This window comes from Carettochelys insculpta, chromosome 1 (genome assembly GCF_033958435.1).
Source record: "Carettochelys insculpta isolate YL-2023 chromosome 1, ASM3395843v1, whole genome shotgun sequence".
In the NCBI taxonomy this organism is placed as follows: Eukaryota; Metazoa; Chordata; order Testudines; family Carettochelyidae; genus Carettochelys; species Carettochelys insculpta.
In genome coordinates, this window is record NC_134137.1 from 366,098,003 (window position 1) to 366,125,628 (window position 27,626).

Consider the following 27,626-nt stretch of genomic DNA (forward strand, 5'->3'; position numbering starts at 1 on the left):
TAACACTCTCAGGCATACTAAGCTACATCCTCATACACACTGGCGCAACAGCTGAGGCTTTAAGGCTCCTGGGAACATCTGACTAAGGTAGACAGTAGGAGCCTGATTTAGCACTCCACTGCTTTGCAGAGGCAGATACATCATCAGAAAACTGGTGCCAGAGAACAGCAGTTCAGTCCGGGAGAGATTGCAGGTCTAGATTTCAGAATGGTCCTTGACTTGACACACCCTAAAGGGCCCTGATTATCAGAGGCTGGCTGCTCAGCCCTTTCTGAGAACCAGGCTGTCTCAAATTGGGAACCCAAAAATAGATGCAATTAAAATCACTACTCCCTGGAACAGGGAGGCCCTGACCTGCTGTTCAGTGGTGGGATTAAGTAAGGAGAGTGATCAGTAACTATACAAAATCTGAAGGCCGGACACAGATGTCAAATAATTCTGGATTTATACCAATGGAATGTCATTGACTTCATGGGAGCTGCTGGCTACTTGACCATTGAAAATCAGACCCTTTACTTAGGCATCTAAATACAGACTTCTGCATCCAGTGTTGAATAGTGTGGCATGGATATTCGTGGGAAACATGAAAAGACCGTCTGTTAGCTATCGGGGGCTTCTTTAACTTTGTTCCTATTTTGCACAAATCTAGCTTTGGTTACTACATTTCTTCTGAAGTGGTTAGAATTCACCAGAAGAACTTGGGCTGAATGTCGCAATCATTGGATGAAATTCTATACAGGAGGTCAGAGTAGATGATTGTAAAGGTCTGTTCTGGCCTTTAAGCTATGAAAATGTGTTTCTGATGCTTTGTAAACTCTGTTTGCTGTTGGGAGCTTCGTGAGAACTGTGTGTAGTGTGTTCAAGGGGCCCTTAAAAAATTACCTGATTCTTTTCTATGTAAATAAAAACAATTACAGATATCTTTGTGCTCCAATGTCTAACCCCATTCTGTTAGTTTAAGCATTGGGAACTTGTTGTAAACAAACATGACTGTGTAACACCTGTTTCATTTCATCGGCTGATTCTCTTGGAACGCTCCCATCCAAAGCGTAAGCTTTGGTGAAATTCATTAATGCTCCAGATGTGTGTTCTGCTGTCAGCTGGCCTAGTGAAATCATTGTTTATTGACAGGTTCCCAAGAGTCAGACAGCTCTCAGTCTGCCAAGAAAGACATGCTGGCTGCCTTGAAATCCAGGCAGGAAGCTCTGGAAGAGACCCTGCGCCAACGGCTGGAGGAGCTGAAGAAACTCTGTCTCCGAGAAGCGGTAGGCAATAGAAATTTTATAGCCCTGGAAGACACTGGGACTTGCGTTTTTATATGCTTGCGCTCACGTTTGAAAAAGGGATGGAGGCTGGAAGAAGTAGTAAAACCCTCCTAAATCATCTCTCTCCACGTGTGATGCCCCAGGACTCACTGATCCCCAGACATTTCATTTCTAACTCACCATGTCTACTGCTGCCACAATGCCCTTTTTATACTCAAGAACTTGGACTCACCCCAAGCCAGTTGAGCACCCATAAGGTCTGATCCAACGAGGTGCTGAGCATCTGCAACTCCTATTGAAGTCCTCATGAGTTCTTGGATGCTCAGTAGATACTCAGCATCGTTCAGCAAGGCTCCCAATGGGCAATTTGCTATTGACACTTCAATAGGAATAGGCTCAGGCATGTAAATGTGCCATCTGGTCTAGCCATTGTGTGATCACCTGGCCTGGTACGTTCACTTGGGCCTCATCTCCAGTAGGAGAAAAGCAAGTTTGTAACACATAGACCAACAAACTCCTCTTTTACTAGGTAGACGTGGTCTCAGGTGCACTCTTTCCATGTTCATTGCCCAGCATGGTTTGGCAACTCCCAGCTATTTCACAGCGCAAGCCTGTTGTGTGGCACATATGTTAAATTACCACAGTTGGGGAGAGCCAGTGTGGCACATGGGGAGGACTTGCCTGCACTGAGCCATATGTTACATAACAAATGTAGCCGAGGGACCTCCCCAGCATCATCAGTATCACTACAGGTTGAATCGCTCTAGTCTGGCATCCTTGGGACATGACTGATGCCAAACCAGGAGAGGTCAATATAGCATGACCAACACATCCACTGTTTACTGGACACTGAGAAGACATTTAGGGGTAAATTACAGCTAAATAACAGCACAGAACACTGAGTGCCAGGACTGGTGACTGTCAACAAACTGTATGGCACCGTGGGAAACTTGGCCATGCCCATGATTAGTGGACATCAGGTTAACTAAAATCATGCCAGACCACAGATGTGGCCAGATCAGAAAATGCCGGACTAGGGCAGTTCAACCAATAGTGGAAAAGAATGTTAGTTAACACAGTCCAGAGAAAATCACCCCTCTGCCCTATACATCCGTATGGGATTCATGGGCTGCTGTGTGATAAGATCACGTTGTACTTGGCATGTGTCAGTTTCATTATTGTTGGGGTTGATTTAAACTGGACTGTTTGAAGGCAGGTCAGTGTGAACATAAAACCATTTCAGATGTTGGAGAAGTTGGGATCCTTGCTGTGTTTCTGCTTGAAAACATAATAAATATTAGCAGATGCTTATATGAAGTCTACACTTTGATCACACGTGCATGCATAACTCCATACTGTTTCACAGGCCTGGAAAGGTCCAGATTTAACAAAAATCACTGCCCACAAGAGAGAATGGGAGACCTAGCTCTGGGCAATGGTACTGGGTGGCTGGATATATTTCAAGTGTGTGTCACAGTAAAAAAAAAAAAAAAAAAAAAAACGGGGCGGGGGGAGAGAAATACCTCTGTCTGTTTTTAAAAACATCTCATTGCACTTGGCTCTGCTGAGAACACCAGCTGAGAAAAGTAGGAGGAAAACAGCTTTTCAACAAAGGATGTGAGGAAATATGTGCAGGCCTCATCCTACAACCCTTCCCCTCATGAGCGGTCCTGATGTAAGAAGTCTCAGTTGGCTTTGATGGGCCAACTCTTGTAAAGTTTGTCAAACCAGGTCAGACCCCAAGTGTAAGCTTGGATCAGCTGCAGAAAGTGGTCAGAAGTTTCACTGTCTCTTTTAAGTGTTTCCTCTCAGGTGGTCCTGAATTAGTTTGTTGGCTGTGGGAATTGCTGTGTTTTAACCAGGCAGAGGAACACAAGGGGGATTACATATGGGCTTCATCAAATGAGCATGGCCCAAATTGTCCACAACAGTGGCATCAAGTTCCTGCTTCAGTGACGTCGTAGTTCAGATTTAACTTCAGATCCCGGTCAGTAAATCTGTTTCAGTTTATGGTGGCTCCCAAGTAGCCCACGTTGATTTTATTCTTACAAAACCATGGGCACTGGGGAGTCTTGGCCAAAGGAGCCACTGAAAATAGAACTCCCCCCTTCCCCACCCTGTCCCCACCCCGCACTGCGTGTTATGAGTGGAGTTATAAAGGAGCATTCTGATGCTCTGAATCTGTATCTCGATGCACTCTTTGTCGCCAGCCGTTTTAGTGCAACAGGGTAAACACGGTGCACAAAAAGATTTAAACCAGCCATGCTGGAGAGGGAAGCATTTAAACAAGCTTTGAAAAGGGCTTTGTGCTGTTCAGTACAGCCCTGGGTTAGAAATTCATTGTGTTGGGAACTGCTTCAGCTAAGGGCTGAGATCTCCAGGGCCTCCTTTCCCAGTGACCTGAAAACAGTAGAAAGAAAGCCCCTGTTAGGGAGTGAGTCGTGGGGGCAGGAGGGAGGCAGAGAGCTGAGTTCCATGCTGCACATTAAGGTCAGCCACTGTTATGTGGGATTCAGATGATTTAGGGTTTTCTGCCAGCTGGAGCCTCTCAAGGCTGGTGCTGAACACAAAAGCCTTTTGTCCATGTTGCAGAGACTGTTCAGCTCAAGACGCCGAGTTGTTCCTTGTCGCAACACTCTTGCCTTTCTCTATGGGCATCTGAAAGCCTTGAATTCAGGTCTGTGTGGATGTATTGTACATACTAGAAAAAACACAGGGTTAGTATCAGTCCTGGCACTTGTTCCTCTACATGCTTCAAATCTATTCTAGCATACATCCTGGGGCTCAGAAAGCATGCAGGGGCTGCTTCATACTTGGAACTAGTCTTTGCAAGTGGTCCTGATGTTGCTTCAGAACTGCCCGTGACTAGCCTGGAGTTTGGCAATGATCTGAGTTCGTAAAAAGCTATTATCTAGGTCCACGGCCACCAGTCATTGCTTTCCATAGCCAGTTTCACTTCAGCTGTTATATTTTAACCTGCAATTCTGATCTGAAAAAGGATTGTAAAAGTGGCACTTGACAGTTGTGCTCCTCGTGTGGACTCAGCCAGGCCTTCTGGCTTCCCCATCTACACTCATTTTGGAAGTTCGTTTTCCTTACTGTTTTCTCCACAGCGACAATGCTGCTGAAGGAACATGTGCTGGCATCTGTTCTGTCTCATGCATCATGCTTTGAAATCCTGCTGATGGGCAGCACCGAGCCAGACAGATCATTAACAGCATTCTTTAATTTTTCTTCTGCTTGCAGAACACATGTTCCTGTTGATGCACAAACCAAAAAAGAATTCAGCTCAACTTTCAGAGCATAGGCTGTGCTCACGGGCCTGGACTTTAGAAAAACCTTCTGTAGATTTATCAGTGAACTGTATTTGGTATGGAGTCCCTGAAAGATAAGCAATGGAACCCCACAATGCCATTTTTACAATCATTTTTCAGACTGTCGTTGCACATTAACATATGCCCAGGATGAGTTTGCTTTTGCATATTTCCCATCTCATTAATATTGCCTTTTGTTTTCAGGAACTCACGGGAAAGTTGCCCAGGGAATACCCCCTAGATCCAGGGGAGGAGCCACCAATTGTAAGGAGAAGAATAGGGACTGCCTTTAAACTGGATGAACAGAAAATACTGCCTAAAGGAGAGGTGAGGACTTGCCTTCCGGTCCTGTCTAATCTATCTGTCATTTATCTAGGACATATCTCAGTGCATTACTCAGGGACTACAATTTTTAATTCACCGTAATTATCTTGTATATTTACTGATTCGTAGTGCCTCATCCTTGTTTCTATTTGGAATAAGGATGGGAGAGACAACAGGGTGATTTGAGCATAGAATTGGGAGCCAGGAACAACTCTGAGTTCTAGTCCTGGCTCTGACATAGACGAACAGAGGTAGCCTTGGGTGACTCACTTATGGCTCTGATCCTATTAACTGTGCAAGCTGCCCTAATCACACCAACAGGGCTAGGTTCTGAGTTACTCCCATGGTCTTTCAGACCACTTCTGGTACCATTTTGAGTGTTCCGAGCCATTCTCCCTCCCTTCCTGCCATAGTCCTTATCCAGTACAAAAACTGTCCAGGTAGTCCTTACTCATTTCATAAAGTGTCAGGTCAGTTCTTTGGACTGGTCCTGTGATTGCAAGACAAATGCATTTCACCTCCCACTCTAAATCAGAGGAGTGTCCCACCCCTCCCCTCCCCTCCCCCCACTACCACCTCCTCTCTGGGCAGCTGAACTTGTGTTTGTGTAAGTGTTGTTCTGTGCTCTCTCTCCCACAGTTGACTGGGTCAGTGCCCTGAACCATGGCTGTGAAAACAGCCCCGGAGCAGCTGTAAGGCGGGACCGGAATTCACAGCAAAGCCATTGTCTGTGGAGACTGGTCCCCAGACACTTGTGGATATTCTAGTTTTGAGTTTCCTTGTATTTTTATAGTAGAAGAGAATGAAGCTGCGGTTTAAGGCAGGAGTCAGCTGGAGAATTAACCCTTTACTGTGGTGTTAGCAATTTTTTTTTCCTGCTTAAAATGTGAGCAACCAAAGCACTTAAGGTTTGTTTTTGAGGCGCCAATGAGAGGCATCCACTGATGTGAAAAACTCAGGAGCTAGCATATTTTGTTTTTCTTTTACAAAGAAAGCACTGACTTAGGAAAGCCCTGCATGCGGTTTGCTGCAGTATTAGGAATGGATCTTCAGATTCCTGACTCTTGTTTCTGGCTATGACTACACTAGCCCAAAAGATTGACCCGCTCAAGGTTAATCTTCCTGGGTTTGATTTTGCACATCTAGTGGGGATGCCTGAAATTGACCTCTCAGGGGTCATAGTCAACCCCTGTACACCTCTCCAGAGGCACGGAGTAAGGGAGATCTCCTGTTGACCTTCCCTAGTAGAGGTGGCCAAGTTAGTCAAACGCAGATCGCTAGTATTGTGTATCTGTGGTCGACGTACTTCGCTTAGTTAGATATAGCCTTGGGGTTCATATACAGTGCACACCTCTTTCAGTGGCATGTGGTGTACACATGCATGTAAACCCTTCCCACCCTCCCAGCAAAGACAGCAGGGTACACTGTGAGTCACAGCTGAGGAGACTACAGACACGCCAGAAGGGGGCAGGTATGGACGCAAGGCTACACCCAATGCGGAAAAGCTCCAGCAGCGCAGAAAGACTTTGGCTCCCTGCTCTGGAGACTGTCCTCCCCGCAGGGGAAGGCTCTGCCAGTGCAGAGTTGATGAAGCCTGTCCCACTGCCTCCCCCAGCTAAAGCTTTTCCCTGACATGTATAGCTGTGTGTACACAGCCTGCCTCATCATGCAGCCCAGGGGTGGCAAACCAGTTAGAGACTAAGAGCCAAAATAGCTGAGGACAGAATGCAAAGAGCCCTGTATTATATATTTATTTTTATATAACAATGTATCCAGAGAAAGCGCGAGCAAGCTAAAAAGAAATATATAATACGTGGCTCAGTGCCCTCCCCCAGAGCCAGCCACACCCCTCCTGCCACACTCTGCCCTCCCCCACAGCCAGGCTCTCCCGCCACTCTTACCCAATGTCAGTGACTCACCAGAGCTGCCGCCATGCACTTGTCCCTCCAAGGGATGTTTGTATGTGTGTGCGCAGAGCAGCGGACGGCACTTCCAGTGCACGGCTCTGAGTAGGAGCCACATTTCATTGCTGAAAGAGCCCCAGGTTGGCCACCCCAGTGCAGCATGTCACTACGGGTCGGCTACGTGCCGCTGCCGGTATAGACATCAGAGAAGGCTTCCAGGCAGGGACGCTGGACAGTCTGTTTTCCTCGGTATCCTTCTATTAATAGCGAAGCAATGTCCGTGTGTGCAAGAGAATGACTGTCCCTGCTAGGGAAAGGGGATGAAGCTGCTCTCTGCTTTTGTGGGTAATGTAGGGTTCCCAACCTCAAGCCTTCAGAAATGCTGACTCAAAGTTATGAGATTGTTTGTCTAAAACATCACAGTCTTTTTCGAAAGGATAAATGGTGGGATCTGCTTATTCGTCATTTGATTTTTGAGCCTGTGGGGTTCATGTTTTCACGCCTTGCTCTGCACCTGGGAAGTCTACAAGCTTGTTTTTTAATGAGAGTCGAGGCTCTCTCAGGATCACTTGGTTCTAGGATCTGGGACTTTAAGTAAAACATCAAATGTCAGGACAGCTGGCAGCAAGGCAGGGCTCCTTCTGTAAGCAAATGACAGCGCTGGTGCTCCAAGGCATTGTGCAGGAAGGCATCCACCAGGAGTGAAGTTAATGTGCCAGAGGCAAAGGAAGGTGGCTGCTGACAGTAGGAAGGATGATTTTAAGGGGTGGGGAAAAAAAACCCTCAGTGTCTTCACTCTGAGTGTTGTCTGAGTGTGGACTGCAGGGCTGAGCCAGGGCTGGTTTTATATTTAATCACAATTAGCACTGTCCTTAATCCACCCTCGCTGTCAGCATTTTGCCAGAGCTGTCTTAAATATCCATTGTGTCAAATCACTATTAGTAAGTTTAGTGTTGGCAGAGCTTATGAAATCTTCAAAGCAAAACCCATATTGCAAACCCAAACCAGGCCTTCAGCTGGCAGTAATGTGAGAGGAGCTGTAATTACAGCTTTAAAGCAATGCTGACTCACCACTCGCAGCAGAGGGCCTGTGACGCCAAGGTGCCCAAAATGAAAACTTCAGGGAGCCATCCTGAGCAGAGTCAGGGTTAAGTCCTATAGTATTAACGGGTTGGTAAATTGAGAGGATTTGAATACAGGTAACAATGGGGTCCATTTGAGTATGTAACGACAGGTGCTTGTAACCTGAGCACCGACCATTTAGCAAAGCCGATGTTCTGATTTGCAGCTCTGATCCACTGAAAGTTAAGAGGAGTTGGGTGTGTGAGAGAACCTGATCGCTCTGAAAATTCCAGCGCAGGTTCTCATCCTCGCAGGTGACAAGCAAAGAGCCAGATTCTCTGCTGATGTAAACTGCCACGGCTCTGTTGATGATGTCAGCGTACCAATGCCAGTTTACACCAGCTAAGAATCTGGCCCTAACTCCCTTGACCATGCACAGTTGAACTGTGCTGGGGCCAAGCAGGGTATAGCTCAGGGGTGGGCAAAATTTTTAATGGGGAGCCACTCCGAGAATTTGGTAACGTGGTCAAGGGCCGTATTCTTATGTGTTATTAGTGGAGGAGGGGAAGGGACTGAGGTGCAGGAGGAGATTGTGACTTGGGGCAGGGGATTGGGTAGAAGAGGGATGCAGAGTGTGGGAGGGGACGTACCTGGAAGAGCAGTGTAGGAGAGAGTGCAGGGTCTGAGAGGGGTTGTGACTTGTGGCAGGAGTGCAGGAGCGGGGCAGGGATTTGGGTCATGACTGGGATAGGAGATTGGGATGCACAGTCTGGGTGGGGTTATGGACGTAGGAGCCGTGCAGAGGGTTTGGGTTATGGGGTAGGGGTGCAGGAGAGGGGCAAAGAGTTGGGGGGAGGAGGATCTGAGGTGCCAGAGGCAGGCTCTGGCCAGCAGACGCTTATTTGGATGGTGCCCAGCTAGTTCCTCAGCCAGGATCCCTCCCTTCCATGCTCCTGCGCTGCCTGCAGGGCCATGTGTGGCTGACCCTGAACACCACAATTTGGTGTGGGTGGGTCTATGTTGCATGCTTCCTGTCTGCAAACAGGCAGCTCCCATTGGCCAGAAACCACGCAGTGGCAGCGGAGCTGCAAAATTTTGCTGGAGGCGGGGGAAGCGCACAAAGCCTCTCCCCTCCTCCCCCTAAGCTGGCAGCATTCAGAGAGCTGCCCTGAGCAGACAATAGCAGTGGGGCAGGCAGGGAGCCTCTTGCAGGCTGGATGCAGTGGCTTTGCTGGCCAGATGCAGCCCGAGAGCCATACTTTACCCATCCTGGTCTAGCTTCGTGGCTCTCTGGCGTAACCAAAGCCTTCTGTTGAAGTCGTTACACATCCCCATATTCCTCATGGCCTCATCATTATCATTCCTCTGTGATGTGTTGTGCTGACATTGTGTCCCTGGACAGTTATGTGTCGCCTCGCATTAACGGCACTTGGTAATGGGGTTGTAACCAAGATGAGTTTGATGTAATTCAACGGGGGATCCATGCTAGGGAGCCAGCATCATACAAATGCTAACCAGTAATCCTGGGTTGAAATGTGATGCTTTTGCCTTGGGACTGATCAGTGCAACATCCTGACATTGCATTTTCACACGGCACGGGGTCACCACAGTGCCAGACACCTTAGCAATATGTGGGGAAGATGCTGGGATTCAGACATCGCCTCCCTGCGATAGAGGAGTTTGTTCTGCAAGGCAAATAGCAGACACTGCCAGTGTTCCCTCTAATCTTTTCCATCCGTGTGCAGAATAAATTTTTATGTGCACGGAGATGTGCCAAAGTGCACCACCAATAGTAACACAAAACCTAGCTGTGCGTGCTCTGCTAATCAGCCCAGTGGCAGCTGAAACTCTCCTGAGTGCCTGCACGAGCACCCAGCTTATGGAGAACGCTGGTCACAGCGGGTCCAGCCAGCAGCCAAAATTAACTGAACCTACTGTCGACAACTCTCACCAAATAAGGCCTGAATTTTGCAACCCTTCCTTGTGCAGCCCTTTGAAGTCAGGAGCTCACTCGTGTGGGCAGGTGCTCCCCACTTTGAGAAGCAGATACATAGGCTGGTCCCTTACAATGCACTTGTGGTGGAGCTGGGGACAGATCAGTAGATGGACACATTGTCTCTGTTAAATGTCATGTAGGACCAGATCCTCAGATAGCACAAAGCGACGTAGACCTGTTGAAGTTAGGGGAGCTTTGTCACCCAGCTACACCCACTGAGGATCTCATCTCAATTTGACAGGAAGCTGAGCTGGAGCGCCTGGAGAGAGAATTTGCCATCCAGTCGCAGATCACTGAGGCTGCTCGGCGCCTGGCCAGTGACCCCAATGTCAGCAAAAAGCTGAAGAAACAAAGGAAAACCTCCTATCTTAACGCCCTCAAGAAACTACAGGAGATTGAAAACGCCATCAATGAGTACCGCATCAGATCCGGAAAGAAGCCAACGCAGAGAGCCTCCCTGATCATAGATGGTAAGCACAGGTCAGGGCCTGCTGCGTAGCTTTAAGGGCTGAAGTGGGCCTTGGCACAGAGTGTGAATTTTCCCCACTCTGAGCTAGAGCCACGAATAGAACCTAGGGGTCTTGATGCCCAAAGCCCTGCACCTGCTTGTATCTGAACAGAGCTCCTCTTGCTGTGTTTGACTCCGTGAGTCTTTGTTTCTCTCTGGGTGTTTCACCATCTCTGGCTGAAGAGCTGACATGGCACTTGAGGGGTACCTGGATGATGTACTGACTCAGACTACGTGGGTAGATTTCAGGCTTCTGCCATTTACCTGTCTGTGGTTCAGTTTACCCATCTGTAAAATGGGGATAGGAATATTTCCTTCAGAGGGATCTGGCTTAGTTAATTTTAGTAAAGTTGCTTGACATCTTTGGGCAAGAGCCCTTCTATAAAATACAAGTATTATCCTGAAGGCTGTGAGGCTGTCACAGAAGGCCTGGATTCTGTGACTTTTTGGAGACCTCTGTGCGATATTCCCTCTAACTTTTTCCATCCAAGAGTGGAATAAATTTTGTCATGTGCACAAACACGTGCAAATGTGCACCACCAATAGAAGCGGGGTGGGCACAGTGCCTAGGAGGTTCATGGACATGTGACCACTTCCAGCAGTTGCAGAGAGCCAGGTAGGGAGCCATATCCCTTCCCAGCACAGGTCCTGGGCCATGCACTGCTCCTCCCTATAAAGAGCACTCATCCCTGCCCCGCCCCTGGCCCAGAGCACCCAAGCTTTAGTCAGGAGTATGTAGTACAAGTCATGGACTGGTCACAGGCTGGGAATTTTTGTTTACTGCCCATGGCCTGTCCACAACTTTTATTAAAAATACCCAACTAAAGCGTAGCCTTAATTATCATGAGCCTCACATCTCTGTACAAAAGCGGCAGCGGCAGGACACTTGTTGTGGTTTACACTGTTTTGTTTAAATTGATTTCTACTGACCCCCTCCAAAACCCGGAAACAGCACAGCTTTCGCTTGCTGAGTCCGTCCCTGCCCTGTTCATGGGACAAGCCCAGAGCTTTCTCTTCCTGTCTATAAACAGAGCTGTGATGATGAGCTGCCTTGTGCTACCCTTAAAACATTGCGAGTTCCTCTCCGCTTGCTGGCTGTGCATGTGTCACAGCAGCAGATGCAAATAGCGGGGAGACGTGCACGTCAGAACATGCCTGGCGTAAGCGGTGGGGTGTGGCAGAGGCGCTCGAAGTGCTGTCGGGGTCCTACTACCATAGCATCTGGCATTTGTCTTTAATTGGCAACAAAATGGTAAATTTATAAGGAACAGGGAAGGTCAGATCCTGAGGCCTTTAGGGCCTGATCCTCCATTGCTGTAAATTGCTGTAGCTCCATTGATTTTAATGGGATTGTGCCATTTTACACCCCCTGGGGATTGGGGCTTTCTGATGGTTTGATCCAGTCCTAATGCCCACTGAAGTCAGTGGGAGTTTGTAGGCATTCAGCAGTTCCCAGCTCAGCATATCATGGGAGCTGGCCTGGAGTTTTCCTCTGAGTTGTCGCTAAGCAAGCAGGCTTGTGGTTCTAGAAATTGTACTGCTTCTCTTGGTAGCATGAAGAGCAAGGGGTGACTGGGTTTTATGACCGGGGAGGAGTCTGTTGAGATTCAGTGTTCAACCACAGGGATACTAATGACCTGTTGGTTATTTTTGTTGTTCTCCTCAGAAGGAAACCTCGCCAGTGAGGATAGCTCCCTCTCAGATGCCCTTGTTCTTGAGGACGGTATGTTGTCCATTTCAGACCCTAGAAACCTAGCCTAGTAAAGGGAAGGGTGATGACTGCATCCCCTTGAAAACGGGAGGAAGTCCCTGGTGTGCTGTGTGCCTGGGCTGGTTCCCAGAGACAGTGCAGGTGAGGTAATATTAGGGGGACCATTGTCCCGTATTGGGTAGGATGGTCCCGTATTTGGGACACCAAAAAGGCATCCCAACTTATTTTTTTAAAAGGGACTCATTGTCCTGTATTTGGGCCTTCCCCTGGCTGACCTTTTGCGCCAGCAGCTGCCCAGGCGCACCTGCTGGCGGGAGTTCTCTGAGTTCTCGGTGAAGTGGGGGAGCCTGGGTGGCTGTTGTGTCCTTGCCACTTCCCCGGGCTGGCAGCTGCAGCTTCCCCAGAGGGGGCAGGACACTGCTGCTTTCCCAGGGCTCCCGAGCGGTGGTGGCAGCCGCTTCCCCAGGGCTCCTGGGGAGGGCCAGCAGCTGCCACCTCCTTCCTGACTCCCTGGGGCTTGGTGGAGCTGCCCCCCTCCCCAGCTAACACAGTTCATTGGACCAACTTCTGTTGGGAAGATTAAAAACAAGAAGTCCTATGGCACCTTGTACACTAACAGATTTGTTGGCACTTCAGTGAGCAAAGACCCATTTCGTCAGATGCATCACACTAAGGGCCTGATTTTCAGAGGAGCTGAGAGATGTTCAGCATCACAGCTCCCCGAGCTGTATGGATTTTTCTGACCAGAAGGGACCATTGGGATGCTCTGTTTGGCCTCCATAACACAGGCTGGAGAGTATCACCCAGTGACGCCTGCATCAAGTTCACTAGAGAAGTGTAGCTCAGCCTTTCCAGGTCGGTGATCCCTGAGTCAAAGTCCAAAATTATGTGCTACGTCCTCCCCCCCCTTACAGTTTTTTACTTTTTCACAGTAACCATATCCACGAGACACGTGGGCTGGAGGGAGCAGCCTGTTTAATGGGGTGGTTTCTCAAGAGGCTGACAGAGAATACGTGCCCTTGCAGGGGAAGGGTGTGCGCAGAGTCATGGGACAGAGGGGCGAAAGGTTTGCCGGCACAAATGTGCAAGTGGCAGAGCTCTGGGGCACATGGGTCTAGAAGGTTTATTCTCTTTGCTCTAGACTGAAGATGTTCTTATTGTGCCACACATCCCCCCATCACTTTTCGTGACCACCAGCTGCCTTTCCAGTTCAGAAACACTGACCTAGAGCATCACTTGGCACTCTTGAAAATCAGGCCCTAAGTTAATTACCATATAATTCGTGCATTGGAAAAGCATCTGTGTCTGATGCACTGTATCCAAGGGGTACTCTTTGGCATGCTGAGGGAAAGCCACACTGCAGGTGAGTGTCCTTCAAAAGCCTCAGCTGGTCTCCTTGCTTCTCTTTGCAGAGGATTCTCAGGTTACCAGCACAATATCCCCCTTACAATCACCTCACAAAGGACTCCCTCCCCGGCCACCCCTGCATAACAGGCCCCCACCTCCGCAGTCATTGGAAGGACTCAGACAAATGCACTACCATCGGAACGACTACGACAAGTCCCCTATCAAGCCCAAGATGTGGAGCGAGTCATCCCTGGACGAACCCTACGAAAAGGTCAAGAAACGCTCCTCACACAGTCATTCCAGGTGAGTCAGACGTTCAGAGATTGCTGGCTGCATAAATATCCTCTTATTGGTAGCTGTCCCTTTGGTACAGTAAGGGTAGGCCTTTCTGGGTAATGCCGTGTGTGTGTAAGAGAGAGGTCGTCTTTAACCTGAATCTACCTAATGAAAGTTCTTCCCAGGTCTCATGGCTGAAATATCCCTCCCTGGAACAATATTTAGCGCTCCCAGTAAATAATCAGGCTGCAGAAGATTGGAGCAGCTGTGAACATACAGAGTGCTGGTCCCTATTGAATTGTTATTTTAAAAGGCAGTTGGAGAGGACAGACAATAGCCTCTCACTACAACACTAATTGAGACCATGTCTACATTACCTGGAAGATTGACCCGCTCAGGGTCGATCCTCTGGGGTTCGATTTTGCGGCCCTGGTAAAGACACATGAGATTGACCTGTCGGGTCAGCAGCTGACCCCATAGCAAGGAGTAAGGGAGGTTAACGACAGAAGTTCTCCCGTGGACCTTCCCCAGTGACAACAGCCAGGTAAGATGATTGCAGCTAAGCTGATGCTAGCTACACAACTGCTGTAACTAGAACTGTGTATCTGCAATTGACTTACCTGCCTAGTGTAGGCCAAGCCTCAAACCACCTCCATACATGGAATTCCTTTCACTTCAGCAGGATCGTGTGTATGTAACCGAGACCTGAATTTGGCCCACAGACTCCCGGACCTAGATGCAGAGCGTTTCTGCCCAATGAGTGAAATGCGTTGTTTGCTTTGCAGCAGTCACAAGCGGTTCCCCAGTACAGGAAGCTGTGCAGAGGCTGGAGGGAGCAGCTCTCTGCAAAACAGCCCCATCAGGAGCCTCCCGCACTGGAACTCCCAGTCCAGCATGCCATCTACACCAGATCTACGGGTACGCAGTCCGCACTATGTCCATTCCACGAGGTAAGTCCTGCTGCTCCCAGAACGCGCTTCGCTTGGGTTATGCAAACGTAGTTTTTCTTCTCATGCTTTAAAGACGGAGGTCTCCATTCAAGAAGGAAGCACTGTCTGCGGTGGGGATTCAGTCCAGAATCAAGGCTTTGAATCCTCAACCTTTTTCAAATAAAAACAAACTAAAATTGACCCTGCTCTGTGGGTGAAATCTTAAACAACGGTTTTGACTCTTCCTAGGCCAGAGGTGAGCACATTTTTTTCATCGTGTCCCCCTTTTTGGCTCTGCAGTTTTGGCTCCCCCTGCAACCTGTGAGAGGACCACAGGAAGGGATGCCGGGAAGTTTAGGGGAGCTCAGGAAAGGGGTGCCACCATATGGGCAACCGCCAGCTCATGTGCTTGGCAGTCACTCCTGAGGCAGCCTCCACCACCTCTCCTGCCAGGCTAACGCTGCAGAGGGTGGCAGGGGGAGTTGATGGGACTGCACACGTTCCACTTTGCACACCCATGTTTTAGGCTCTACAACCTCCAAGTCCTGCTTTGAAAGTGACCAGGGGTTAATATCTATATTCAAGGTAAGTGTGAGGTTAGGTAATCACCCTTTCCTTGTGGACACAAAGCTGGGGTAGTGTTATGCCACTACTGCAGTGAATGGTGTGTGCAGAAAAGACACGGCCCAAGTGCAGATGGGTCTGACTGGTCGCGTGGGACCGTTTCTGTTCCTGGAGGGGCTGACTGAAATTTTGTAAGTCCTTCCAGCATAAAGAGCACGCAGATTTGGGCATGATTCAGCACCCTTCAGCACCTGCAGATGTGGGTGTTCGCATGAAGGACAGTCTCACTGTGACTCACCTGAGCCCAAAAGCCACTTGAGAGACCAGCAGAGCATAGTGGCTTAATAGAGGTCCTGCTTCTAATAAAAGGGGAGCAGAAAAAGATTCACTCCCAGGTGGGTGGTGAGGGAAGGATGCTGCGAGATCTGGCTAGCCTTGATCCCCAGTTTCACTGCGAGCATGAGGAAGGGCCTGCGAAGCTTTCCCAGGCTACCTGACAGTGCAGGGCACGGACCTTACTTGGGGCTGTGCTGTACAGGGCACTGGAGTCCCCCTTGCAAAGCAGCAGAGAAAGGACATGGAAGCCAAAGAACAGAAACCACAGGAAAGGTTTGCACAGAGTTGCAGCACCTGCCGTGCTGGTGAAACTTACCCAGGGACAGCGTCCACTCCACCACTGGTGCCGATGGCAGGGATTGCCCAGGGAGGGGACTTAGTGGGGCAGCCATGCTGGGAGGCTTCTGTACCCACCCCAGGTGCTGCAGAACAGGGTGCCTGGCTGACTCCAAATTGGCTGGGTGGAGACAGTGGATCCTCAGTGTTTACACCTAGTGGCACATCACAGGGAACATGGGAGGGAAGTTTGTTGCAGATTGAAAAAGCAGCTAGCAGAACTGCAGCCTACAATCTGCCTGTGGCAGCCAAGTCCATAACATTGCTCAGTTCACTTGCTGGGACTTAGGGCAGGGAGGTGGGAAGTTCACCCCAGATACGCACATCTGCTCCAATTCCTGCCCTAATGGATGGGCCTGCATGTTATGCCCCCTGCTCTGCTGGGGCAGAGCACCCTCAGCGCCGGTGGGAGTTGGGAGCACGTAGCACCTCTCAGGCTGCAGGACTCTTTATTTGTTACGTTGGCATTATGAAGATTAAAAAGATGGGGACTTTTCAGTTTAGAAGAAAAGGAAGCTAAGGAGGAATATGATAGAGGTGTGGAGAAAGTGAGTAAGGCAAAGTTACCATAACAAAAGAACTAGGGAGTCACCACATGAAACTCATGGGCAGCAGGTTTAAGACTAACAAAAGGAAGTTTTTCATCACAGTGCATGGGAGGCCTGGAGAATTCCTTGCCAGAGAATATTGTGAAGATCAGGACTTTAACAGGTTTCAAAAAGGAACGAGATAAATTCATGAAGGTTCGGTCCATCAGTGGCAATGAGCCAGGCTGGGTAGAAATGGTGTCCCTAGACTCTGTTTGTCCCAGGTTGGAAATGGATGTCAGGAGAAAGATCACTTTAGTGATTACCTGTTCAGTTGACTCCCTCTGGAGCATCAGGCACTGGCCACTGTCAGCAGACAGGATACTGGGCTAGATGGACCTTTGGTCTGACTTAGTATGACCATTCTTACGTTCGCTAAGTGCTTGACCCATGTTAAGCCCACAGGCTCAAAACCTTTCTTCCTGCCACCTGCAGGTCAGTGGACATCAGCCCAACCAGACTGCACAGCTTAGCTCAGCACTTTAGACACAGGAGCTCCAGCTTGGAGTCCCAGGGCAAGCTCCTTGGGTCAGAGAACGAGACGGGGAGCCCTGATTTCTACACCCCAAGGACTCGTAGCAGTAATGGCTCTGACCCCATGGATGACTGCTCTTCCTGCACCAGCCACTCCAGCTCAGAGCACTACTACCCTGCTCAGATGAACCCCAACTATTCCACGTTGGCCGAGGATTCGCCCTCCAAAGCCAGAGAGCGGCAGAGGCAAAGGCACAAATCTGCGGGTAACCTCGTCTCCTCTAATTCAGGGAGCATGCCCAACTTGGCGGCAAGGAATGGAACTGCGCATCACGGAGTCTACCTGCACAGCCAGAGCCAGCCTTCCTCTCAGTACAGGATCAAGGAGTACCCCTTGTACATTGAAGGCAGCTCCACGCCTGTGGTGGTTCGCAGCCTGGAGAATGACCAGGAGGGCCACTACAGTGTGAAAGCACAATTTAAAACCTCCAACTCCTACACGGCCGGGGGGATGTTTAAAGAGAACTGGCACGGGGATGAAGTGGACTCAGTCAGGCTGACCCCCTCCCGTTCTCAGATCATAAGGACTCCATCTTTGGGCAGAGAGGGCCATGAGAAAGGCTCGGGCAGGACTGCGGTATCGGACGAACTCCGGCTGTGGTACCAGCGGTCCACAGCCTCCCACAAGGAGCACAGCCGCCTGTCGCACACGAGCTCCACCTCCTCGGACAGCAGCTCCCAGTACAGCACATCTTCGCAGAGCACCTTTGTGGCACACAGCAGGGTAACGAGGATGCCTCAAATGTGTAAAGCAACATCAGGTGAGAGGCAGCCCGAGGGGCAGCACATCCACATTTGCTCTTAGTTACTTCATGACTGCATTGCGCTGTAGTAATTTATAAATGAAGCCAGACCAGCCATTGTCTCCTGGGCTTGTGTGGAAATAGCACGATGGGTTTAGCACTGAGCGAACCTTCTCAGAGAGTGTCCTCAGATGAGGTTTTTCCCTCTGGCACTCCTCCATTGTGAATGACTTCTTCGCAGGGCTGGGACAAAGAGTTCTGGAGGCGACTTAGGTTGTGGGCAATCTATGGGAATGTTTCCATCAACTTCCCAAGGGTTTGGATCGGGCCTTTAGACCGGTAGCAGAGAGAAATCGCATAGCCGGAAATGATCCTAATCATCTCATTAGGTTAATCGCTGTCGGGGGGGTGGGGGGGCAAGTCAGTGGGCTGGATTTCTCTGAGCTGGTGATTTAACAGTGAAAGCCTTTATAAAGTGAGCAATGAGGAAGAACATAGCAAAATTCAAGAGAACTTGATTTTCCCTATAAATACACAGAGGAGTGTGTATACATTTAACCAGTGTTACAATAGGAAGATAAGTGTGTCTGGTATAGCAAAACAAAAAAACAGTTCCTTAAAATAAAGAACAAATGGCACCGCTGAAAGACGTGGGTGAGTGGTCGCAGGGTGAGATCCCTTAATTCGTACAATACCTTCAGTACAACTACTAGAGGGTCTTTCTAACCCTCTTGCCCGTGGAAAATCTTGTAAGCTCTAAAGTAAGCCCACAACACCTGTCACAGTGGCAGCCCTTCCTGTTTGGGCCTCTGGCCTCTCCTGTAATGTTCCTAGTAACTAACAGCGGGACCTTGCAGCTGCTCAGAGATTGTGCTACATTTCCCTAGGAACTAGTTTAAGATTCGATCCTCCTTTGTCATCAGCCTCTGTTTTGCGTAAGTACGAGCAAGCCGGTGTGCATGAGGTGTAAGGCCTAACCTGAGGTTTTGCCAAAAACTTGACTCTAACCCAACACTGTGAGAGCAAGGGAGCGAAGGCTAATAGATTGGTGGCGTCTCTTGGCAGAACTTGTCAAGCATTGGCAGCATCTTGACAAATTTCCCTCATTTCGCTCCTACCCGAGCCTCATCCTTGACCTGAGAACACCACCTCCTGGCCTGCTCAACCCTGGGAGCTTCTGTTGATATTGCCTACCAGGGTGCCAGTTAACAGCAGTGATGCTTGTAGAATGGGGCCGTTTGCCTTCTGAGAGCTGAACTGAGCACATCACATAGAGGCTCCCACGGCTGAACAGCCATCAGCTGTCAATGTACAAATATTCAGTGGGCTGGATTTCTCTGAGCTGATGATTTAACAGTGAAAGCCTTCATAATCCGTTACCGCTCCCCTGAGCCAGGCCCGCCCTCTTGCACTACAACCTTGCATTTATCCCTTTTTTGATGGGAAACTCAGCACTGTTATGATGTTTCTGTCCCAAAGCAGTAAAGTATCTAAAATGCAATTAATGTGCTCATTCTCCTGAGCTGTAGAAGTCCATTTTGGAAATCCCATCAGTTCAGCTGGGGCATCAAAGAAGGAAAATGCTAATGGTAGAAACAAAAATTGTCTCATTGTTTAGTTGCCCCAAATGTGCAAATGGCTTTCGCTCACCGTATCGATATGGACCGAGCCTTATGTTCCAAAAGCCAGATCCCTACTGAGATGACAGGATAATAGTCCCCTATGGGGCCTTAGCTTGTAAGGAGCTGATTAAACTCTGCTTCTGTCTTCTTTTTTCATGGCATTTAATCGCAGGTAAAGAATTTAATAGCTTGTGGGAGAGAACTAGTGAGAAGCATCAATTGTTTCACTGATCAGCCATTGCTCTAAAATGTCTATTTGGACCCGCAGTGTCCTTCTGACACGATTGTGTTCCTGAGCATGTGTCTGATTTGGAGAAGTCTCTGTTCCAGGGATCTGAGCAGTGGGATAGAATGGCCAAAAGAGGGGTTTCTCTAACAGATCCTCACAGCAGAGATGCCTTTAAAACCACTACTGCTACCTGAGAGCATCTAGTTTTTGTAGATGCTGTCATCAACATAAAATTAACTAAGATCAACCCATTTTGGGATCCACGCTACTAAGTTCACTGTAGCCAAATTTAAACAAACTGCTAGTGCACAGCCAAAAACTTAACTTATTCTTGGAAATCGATGGAGCTGGAGTTTTACAGATATATGTCTGGCAGGGTCCAGAACTCCTCCTTTGGTCCCTGACCTGCCTGGGGGGAGGCACTGCTTGGAGAGCGGCCCGCCCACTGCTATGGCATTAAGGTGCTGAGGGTTCAAGTGGCAATAAAACATGGATTTGTTGTCATGTTTTGAGGGATTCTTTCCCATTCTCGGTTTGATAGATGGGGAGGACTCTTCAGCCCATGTAATCGCACACAGTGGGAGGCTAGGTTGGGAAAAAATTTTCCCTGTGCATCTGACCGCAGAGCCAGGCACACGTATGCGGCAGAGGGAATGCTGGCTGGCCACTCTCGCAGCAGCTGTGCTGCTCAGGGCATACATGACAAGATCCATTTGTAAAAGTGATGTTCCCTCTCCTGGGCTGTGTTTAGTCACGGTGTGACATGTTTCTTCTGGTCTGAGGAGCTGACAGTGCTGGAATTCCTTAACCCTGTTCTCCTTTTGTAACTGGCTCTCTTTCCCCCTCAATTTTAGCTGCCTTACCTCACAGCCAGAGGAGTTCAACCCCATCTAGTGAGCTCGCAGCTACGCCGCCAAGCAGTCCCCACCACATCGTAGCATGGCAGACCGGGTGAGTCTTGGGTGCGCAGGGTAGAGGGTTAACATTTCTTCGTCTTCCACCGTGTTCACTAGCACTCCAAAACCACCAGCTTGGAAGCTGGCTTCAGCATGCCAGAGTTGCCACCCAGTATGAAATGGAGAGTTGATTTAATCTTTCTGTAGGGCTGTGTCTACACTACCCCCCAGCTTTCGAAAGGAGGATGCTAATGAGACACTTTGGGATACGTTAAGGTGCTGCAAGTACCGCTTTCAAATCATGTGTGGCTCATCTACACAGGGTCCTTTTCTAAAGGACCCCGCACACTTCAAAATGCCCTTATTCCTATAACTGAAAAGGAAAAGGACCCCGTGTAAACGAGCCAACACAAGATCAAAAGTGGTGCTTTCAAAGTGCCATGGATGCCATTATGCTAATGAGGCACTGCATATTCATTGCAGCTGCTCATTAGCATATCCCAAAGTGTCTCACTTGCATCCCCTTTTCAAAAGGGGTGGGGGGCTAGTGTAGACATAGCCTAGATGATCACAATAGTTTTGCGACTTGAGTCAGAATACATGTTCTTGTACAGTGCAAGGAAAGGATGCTGGTGAAAGAGGATAGTTCTGGGCACAGAAACCCGTGGTGGGAGAATTTCTGTGAAAGCTAGGCAGACACCACCTATGTTCCCCATGTGATATGTAGCAGTGATGTTGAATTTTCTTTACAAGTGCCATTGTGGTGGTCCAGGTTCTCAAACAGCACTAGAATCTTGCAGGATAAACAAGGCAGGGCACTTAACTATGGTAAACCATGTATATCTCCAAAAGGTTAATCAGAGGCACAGTTCAGGGGTCAGGTAGAAAGCTTCCCCAAGGGCACAGGTTCTCCAGAATTTTCACTCTGCTGCCTATTTTGTAAGCCAGATAAAACATGACCTGTCTTGGATCTAGCCGGCATCTCAGGTCCCCATGCTGGATTCTCAGCATGTTTTGCTCTGTAAAGGCACCAGAAGAGTCTTCAGGGAAAACAGTTTGAGAAGTGCTGCCCTAGGGCTGCAGAAACCTTACACCATTTTTAATGGTCCTCCAAGAGCAGTGAACTGAGGTGTGGGTTTATCCCACGTTTACTAAGTCCAGGGGACAAACGCTGGTGGATCTTGAAGTTCTTACTGTAATCTACCTCTGCGCTACTCTGTTGTACTAAAATATTTAGTTTTACAGATATAAAGAAAATTTTAAATAATCACTGTATTTGTAGATGCCCCAGTATAAACAATGATGTCCACATGTTCCATTTTTTATGTCAACAATAAACCAGAAGAGAAAATTGAGCTTTATAACAAAGATGAGAGGTGAAACCAGAACCTAAAATCACCCAACAAGTTTCTCCACTTTTCAGCATGCTCCAATTCAAATTCTTGGCCTCCACATCCAGACTAACACTTGTGGGTTTGGGTCAGGTCCAAAACTGGAGTGGGTATTTTTGTTGGTTCCAGTTCAGAGGAGGCCAAAATATTGCAATACTCCTAACAGTCAGAAATCTTGAGTGAACAGCTGAGATTTCCCCATTCAAGGTGTGGACCTGAGCCTTAACCATAACTTTGAATCTGCCTCAGTCCCACTGAGATCACCTCCTTGGCACATCCCTACCCTATGATTTGAAACCACTTGAGCAGGCTCCTGTTTGAAGGTAGAACTCTCTCTTTTTTTCCACCATTTTTCATTCATCAGAACTGCTCCTTCCAGCCTCATGCCACAAGGAAAACCAAAAAACAGGTCAGATCCTGAGCTAGTGAAAATGGAGCTATGCAGATTTACATCATGTGAGAATCTGGACCAAAATCCTGTGCAAAAAGGAATCAAATAGACACATCCATTATTCAGGTCATACCTGGCTAAAATGACAAAACCATTAAGGAAACAAAATTTTTAAAAGAGGAAAGTACAGTTGGTTACCAGGTGCATAATACAGTCTTGCCATCGCAGCAGTGTCTTCTGTTACTTCCCAGCATGAATCAAAGGCTTGAAATTCTGTCTGACAGGTTTTCTTATGTCACTAACTCTTTTGTCTTAAGGTGACTCATCAACTTGTTTTCCCACTGTATTAATAACCTCTTAACAATGTGTGTCACTTCTTTTCTTTAACATTTCCTCTTTACTCTTTCTTCCCTCTGCGTTCTTCTTTGTTCAGAGAAGCAACAGACAACTCACCCACTATGGATGAGTCTCAGTCTCCAACTCACCAAAGTACTGATGAATAGAGGTATAGTAAAGGGCTGTTTTGTTCTATCATCCTTTTCCTGGTAGTGGGGGCTCTGCAAATAGTTTTTTGACATCCCAGTATCCATAAGGAGCAGAGCTGTGGGTTGTGTGGGTGTTTGGATAGTGACAGCAAGGTTTGCTCAGCTCCTGGACAAACAAGTTGGAAGCATTTGTAAACCTCGTCAGCATATGTGGGTGGCCCTCTCAGCAAGCCTGTAGCTCTGGGTTCTCCCTATGAAGGCAAGTTTTGTGGCAGCTGGGATGGGAATACAAGTGGAGAAGCAGAATTAGCCAAGGATAGCAATGTAAGCCCCAGTGCTTGACATATTTCAGCTCAAGCTGGACAAAGTGCTGAGGGATGTTTCTGTGGAGAGGAAGGATGGCTTCAGTCTCTGAAGACCTAGGTTCAATTCCCAGCTCAGCCCTAGGCTTCCTATGCAGCCTCAGGCAAATTATTGTAATCCATTCTTTATATGTACAATGGAGATAATTCTTCTTGTTCACAGCAGTGGTGTGAAAATAAAATCTCATAGGCTGTGGAGCAAACTGATAAACTAACATCAGTAACTCACCAGGACCAAATGGTATTCACCTGAGAGTTCTAAAGGAACTCAAATGTGAAGCTGCAGATCAACTAACCATGGTATTCAGCCTGTTATTTAAATCAGCCTCTGCAACAGCTGACTGGAGGATAGCTACTGGAACAAAGGGCTCCAGAGGTGAAACTGGAAATTACTGGTGAGGAGCTTAGTGGTAGACATTTCATGAAGAACAGAACTATCAAATGCAAAGATGAACATGAGTTGTGAAGGAAGATTCACTGTGGGTTTTGTAAAGGGCCTCACCTGTCTACTAGAATTTTTGAGGGGTTAAAAAATGTGGACAAAGTGATCTAGTTAATATAACATACTCAGATTTTCAGAAAGCCTTTGAAAAGGACCTTCACTAAAGGCTCTTACGAGAAGTAAGCTGTTATTGAATACTATGCACAGGTTAAAATAGGAGACAAAGGGTAGGAATAAATAGTTTTCAACTTTGCAAGAAGTAAACAGTGGAGTCCCTGGGCGGTCTGTAGTAGGACGGTATGGTTCAATCTATTCATAAAATGGAGTAAACAATGAGGTGGCAAAATCTGCAGATAATCCAAAACTACTCAAGTCCAAAGCAGAGCCCTACAAGGGGGTTGCCATGAAAATGGGTGACTAAGCAACAAACTGACAAGTGAAATTCAGTATTAAAGTCATACACATTGGAAAACCTAATCCAATGATACATATAAAATCATGTGATATAAAAGGCTAACAATGTTGGAACTCATTAAGAAATGGAATAGGTAAGATGGAAAATACTGCTGCTACATAAATTCATGGTATGCCTATATCTTGAATAGTATGTGCAGATGTGATTTATGGCAAAGCTTCCATATGAAGAGAGATTGATGAGACTTGGACTTTTCACCTTGGAAAAGAGATGACTAAGGAGAGAGGCTATGTTACAGGTCTATAAAATTGTGACTGGTGTGGTGAAAGTAATTAAGGAAGTGTTACTTACTCCTCCTCCATAACACAAGAACGAGGGATCACCAAATGGAATTACTAGACAGCAGGCTTTAAACAAACACACATGGCATACAGTCAACCTGTGGCAATCTTGCCCAGGCAATATTGTGAAGGAAGACTAACAGGATTCACAGAAGGATGAGGGCTACATCAATCAATGGCTACTAGCCAGGAGGGGGCAGGGATGGTGTCCCTAGCATCTGTTTGTCAGGTGCTGGTAAAGGGGCAACGGGCTGGCTCACTTGATGATTACATGATCTTTTCAATCCCTCAGAAGCATCTGGCATTGGCCATTGTCCAAAGACAGGACACTGAGTTAGATGGGTCTTTCGTCTGACCTAATGTGGCCATTCTTATATTAATGTTGGTGAGGCACTCAGCTACACTCGTAACAGAAGTCATACAGACAGGAACACTTGGGGGATGGAAGTGTGACCCAAATATTTTAATTTCTGGGGTCATTGTCTTAGTCTCTAATGTTGGATCAGTGATCTCATTACAACTTATCCTGCTCTGCAAAAGAGAGAATGGCTTAGGCCCTGGTGCATGAGGCTTAATGTTCCTTCCAAAAATGTGTTGGCATTGCTTATGTAACTCAAAATACCTATCTATATAATTGTCAAGTCCCTTTTAAGTTTTGAACTCAATAACTTCCTATAGCAATGAGTTCCACCATCTAAAACAGGATCTCGCTTCCTGCGGCACCATCCCTCAGTAAAGACATAGCCAAAACATTGTCTAGCTATGCTACGAAAAAAGCAGTGTATGAAACCCTTCCTTGGGAAGCTTTCTGCTTTATACTAGGGATGGAAACACCCATTCAGTTGGTGAACTGGTTAAGTGCTAGGGCTGCTCTGGCCAGAATGGAGTTCCCCTTCTTGCAGTGTGCAAGGAACCTGACATGGCCAGCCCAGCAAGGACAGCTTCTGTCTGCAACAGTCTTGCCTGGCAGTGCTACGAGTGGGGCACTCCAGCCAGGCTGAAGCCGCCCCATCCCAGTGTGCTGTGGGTGGAGAGTGCTTCAGTCTGTCTGGAGCAGCTCCAGTCCACAGCTGGACTAGAGGGCACTGCAGATGGGGCTTCTGCAGCATGAGTGGAATGCCCCATCCCCATGCATGGTGGCCTCACAGGACGGGAGTAACCCTCTGCTTGTGGCAGATTGGGGGCTGCTCTGCCAATTACCAGTTAACCTTTAACATTTTTACTTTAGTATGCCTGGCAGCCACACACAACAGCCATTGCCAAGTGGTTTAGCAGCTTCCAGTGAAGCTTGAACACAACAAGCCTTTAGTTCTGTTCCCATTAAACCAAACCTGCCTGCAGTTGAATTATCCCCAGTAGCAGTGATATCCACAAGCATTACAACAGCACCCTGCTGTGCTTCCTTCTAGTGCCTTCCATAGCACTGTGCCTCAGACATGGACACTACACACACCCCCACCAGCAAACATGCCAGGCACAGGTGTTTCAGGTGCACTAGAATGCCACAGTGTAGTCACACAGCTGGAGCTGTGCACATGCATGCACCAAAGCGGTCCTGTCAGGTGCATTTTCTGTGTGGAGTACATTGAGCCTTAGCAAGGCAGCAAAATGTCCTTGTGGGGAGGGGGGTGTGTGTGACATGCCCCAGCTATTTCAAGGTATTTGCTTAATTGAACAGCAGTGTTATACAAAGCTTTTGAAAAGCCTGTCTGACAGGGCATTCCCAAATGCCCCCCCATAGATCTTTACAAGGGCAGGGCGGGGCGCACTATGCTAGCAAGTTGCAGTGTTACACAGGGTTGGCTAATACATTGCAACACCACAATGCCACTGCAGCCTGCTCTATCAAAGTCTCAATGGCGTCCCACAACACCATGAGTGTCTTCAATCATGTGAGCCCCAGGGTTTTGACATCACTGATGGAAAAAAGTGCTCCAGCGATCTTACTGCTACGTTCCTGGCCTGTCCGCTTCCAATGACTTCCAAGACCCACGTGTCCTAGTCAGGGATTCAGCTGTGCCAAAGGGTTTCACACTGTGGTAGCTATGCTTGAGAGGCGCTGCAGAAAAGCACTGAGATGCCAACACAGGACCTCCCAGCCCCCTTTATGTCAGTCACTAAAAGAAGCAGTTTTATTCCCCCAGCTCAGTGGCCAATGCACTTATCCACCAACCCTGTCCCCAGCCAGACAGGGGAAAAGCACCCTAGAAAGGAGCAACCTAAAGCAGAACCACCTAATTATGAGGGATGAGAAATCAGCACCTGCTGCTAGAATACTAGTGGGAACTAGTGCATGTATCAAGTTGTATATATAGATGAGCAAATATACCCCCTCCCCTTACTTCTTGATCTGGTAAAGAAGGCTCTTCCTCCGGCCAATCAGCCATCAGCTCATTTAGGGAAGAATGCATGCACTTTTGTACTAGCATGACCCCACTCTTTTCATCCAGAGTCGTATCAGTGGCACCCAAGTGGTGCCGGATGATAGAGGCGTCTCTCAATTGCCGAAGACACACATACGATTCTGTACACTCCCTCATGAGGAGGGGCCAGGAAATGTTATTTGAAGTGTTTTGTCTGGAGACATTAGTCTCCCCACCTGGCATGTGGAAATGTGAGAGAGATCTCTTCACCTTCTGCAGAGACAAGCTGCTCAGGAAAGGATTACAGGATGGGTCTATCTTGCTGAATCAGCGCCAGTCACCAGCTCTGGGCTTGGCTGGAGAACTAACATGAACCCAAAGGAGTATTTTCTTTATTTTCCCATTCCTGTCCCATGGGGGGGATGGCTGGGTTGGCTTTTTGCATGAACGCTTGCTGGCGCACTCCATTTAACAACAAATCTCCTTTCTCCTACAGGAACTACGATAGCTGTTTCCTCGATTCTCACCTCTATTCAGAACTAGCAGATGTCCAGTGGTATGGACAGGAAAAAGCCAAGCCTGGGACTCTTGTGTGAACCCCTGACCTCAATCTGATCACATCAATGCCATTCTGAGATCACCTCACTGCCTCTCATTTGCCTTACCCAGATGCAGTCTCCCGCCACCAGCTCCAATGCTGAGTACTTTTCTCAAAATGGGATTACAGATGTTGGCCCCAGGACACAGCCGTAACCAATGATGGATAGCAGTGTCTCAAACCAGAGTGCCACGGACTGACATGCAATCCCCATAACCCAGACAGGCAGGGGTGGAGGCGATATTATGAGTAACAATGTGAACAGCCAGATGGTTTTTTCTTTTGAATACTGAACCCTGTGCAAGGCATACATACAATCATGCTGGTCTATGACCTGGGAAAATAGTAAGAGATC

The 27,626-nt window shown here is 48.0% G+C and overlaps 1 protein-coding gene across 3 annotated transcripts in view; it reads left to right on the forward strand.

Moving 5' to 3' along the window:
• The window catches only part of FRMD4A (FERM domain containing 4A), a 301,838-nt gene extending 274,533 nt beyond the window's left edge, over positions 1–27,305 (forward strand). Inside the window, exons 15-23 of one of the 3 annotated variants that reach the window (XM_075017733.1) lie at positions 1,132–1,265; positions 4,784–4,906; positions 10,107–10,335; positions 12,040–12,096; positions 13,497–13,734; positions 14,493–14,657; positions 16,895–17,754; positions 20,442–20,538; positions 27,170–27,305. In XM_075017733.1, coding sequence (XP_074873834.1) covers positions 1,132–1,265; positions 4,784–4,906; positions 10,107–10,335; positions 12,040–12,096; positions 13,497–13,734; positions 14,493–14,657; positions 16,895–17,754; positions 20,442–20,538; positions 27,170–27,269 — 2,003 coding nt within the window. In that variant the 3' untranslated portion in view covers positions 27,270–27,305. The remainder of the gene's footprint in view (positions 1–1,131; positions 1,266–4,783; positions 4,907–10,106; positions 10,336–12,039; positions 12,097–13,496; positions 13,735–14,492; positions 14,658–16,894; positions 17,755–20,441; positions 20,539–27,169) is intronic. The other 2 variants (XM_075017741.1, XM_075017751.1) reach the window with 2 other exon arrangements.
• Positions 27,306–27,626: the final 321 nt, after the last annotated feature.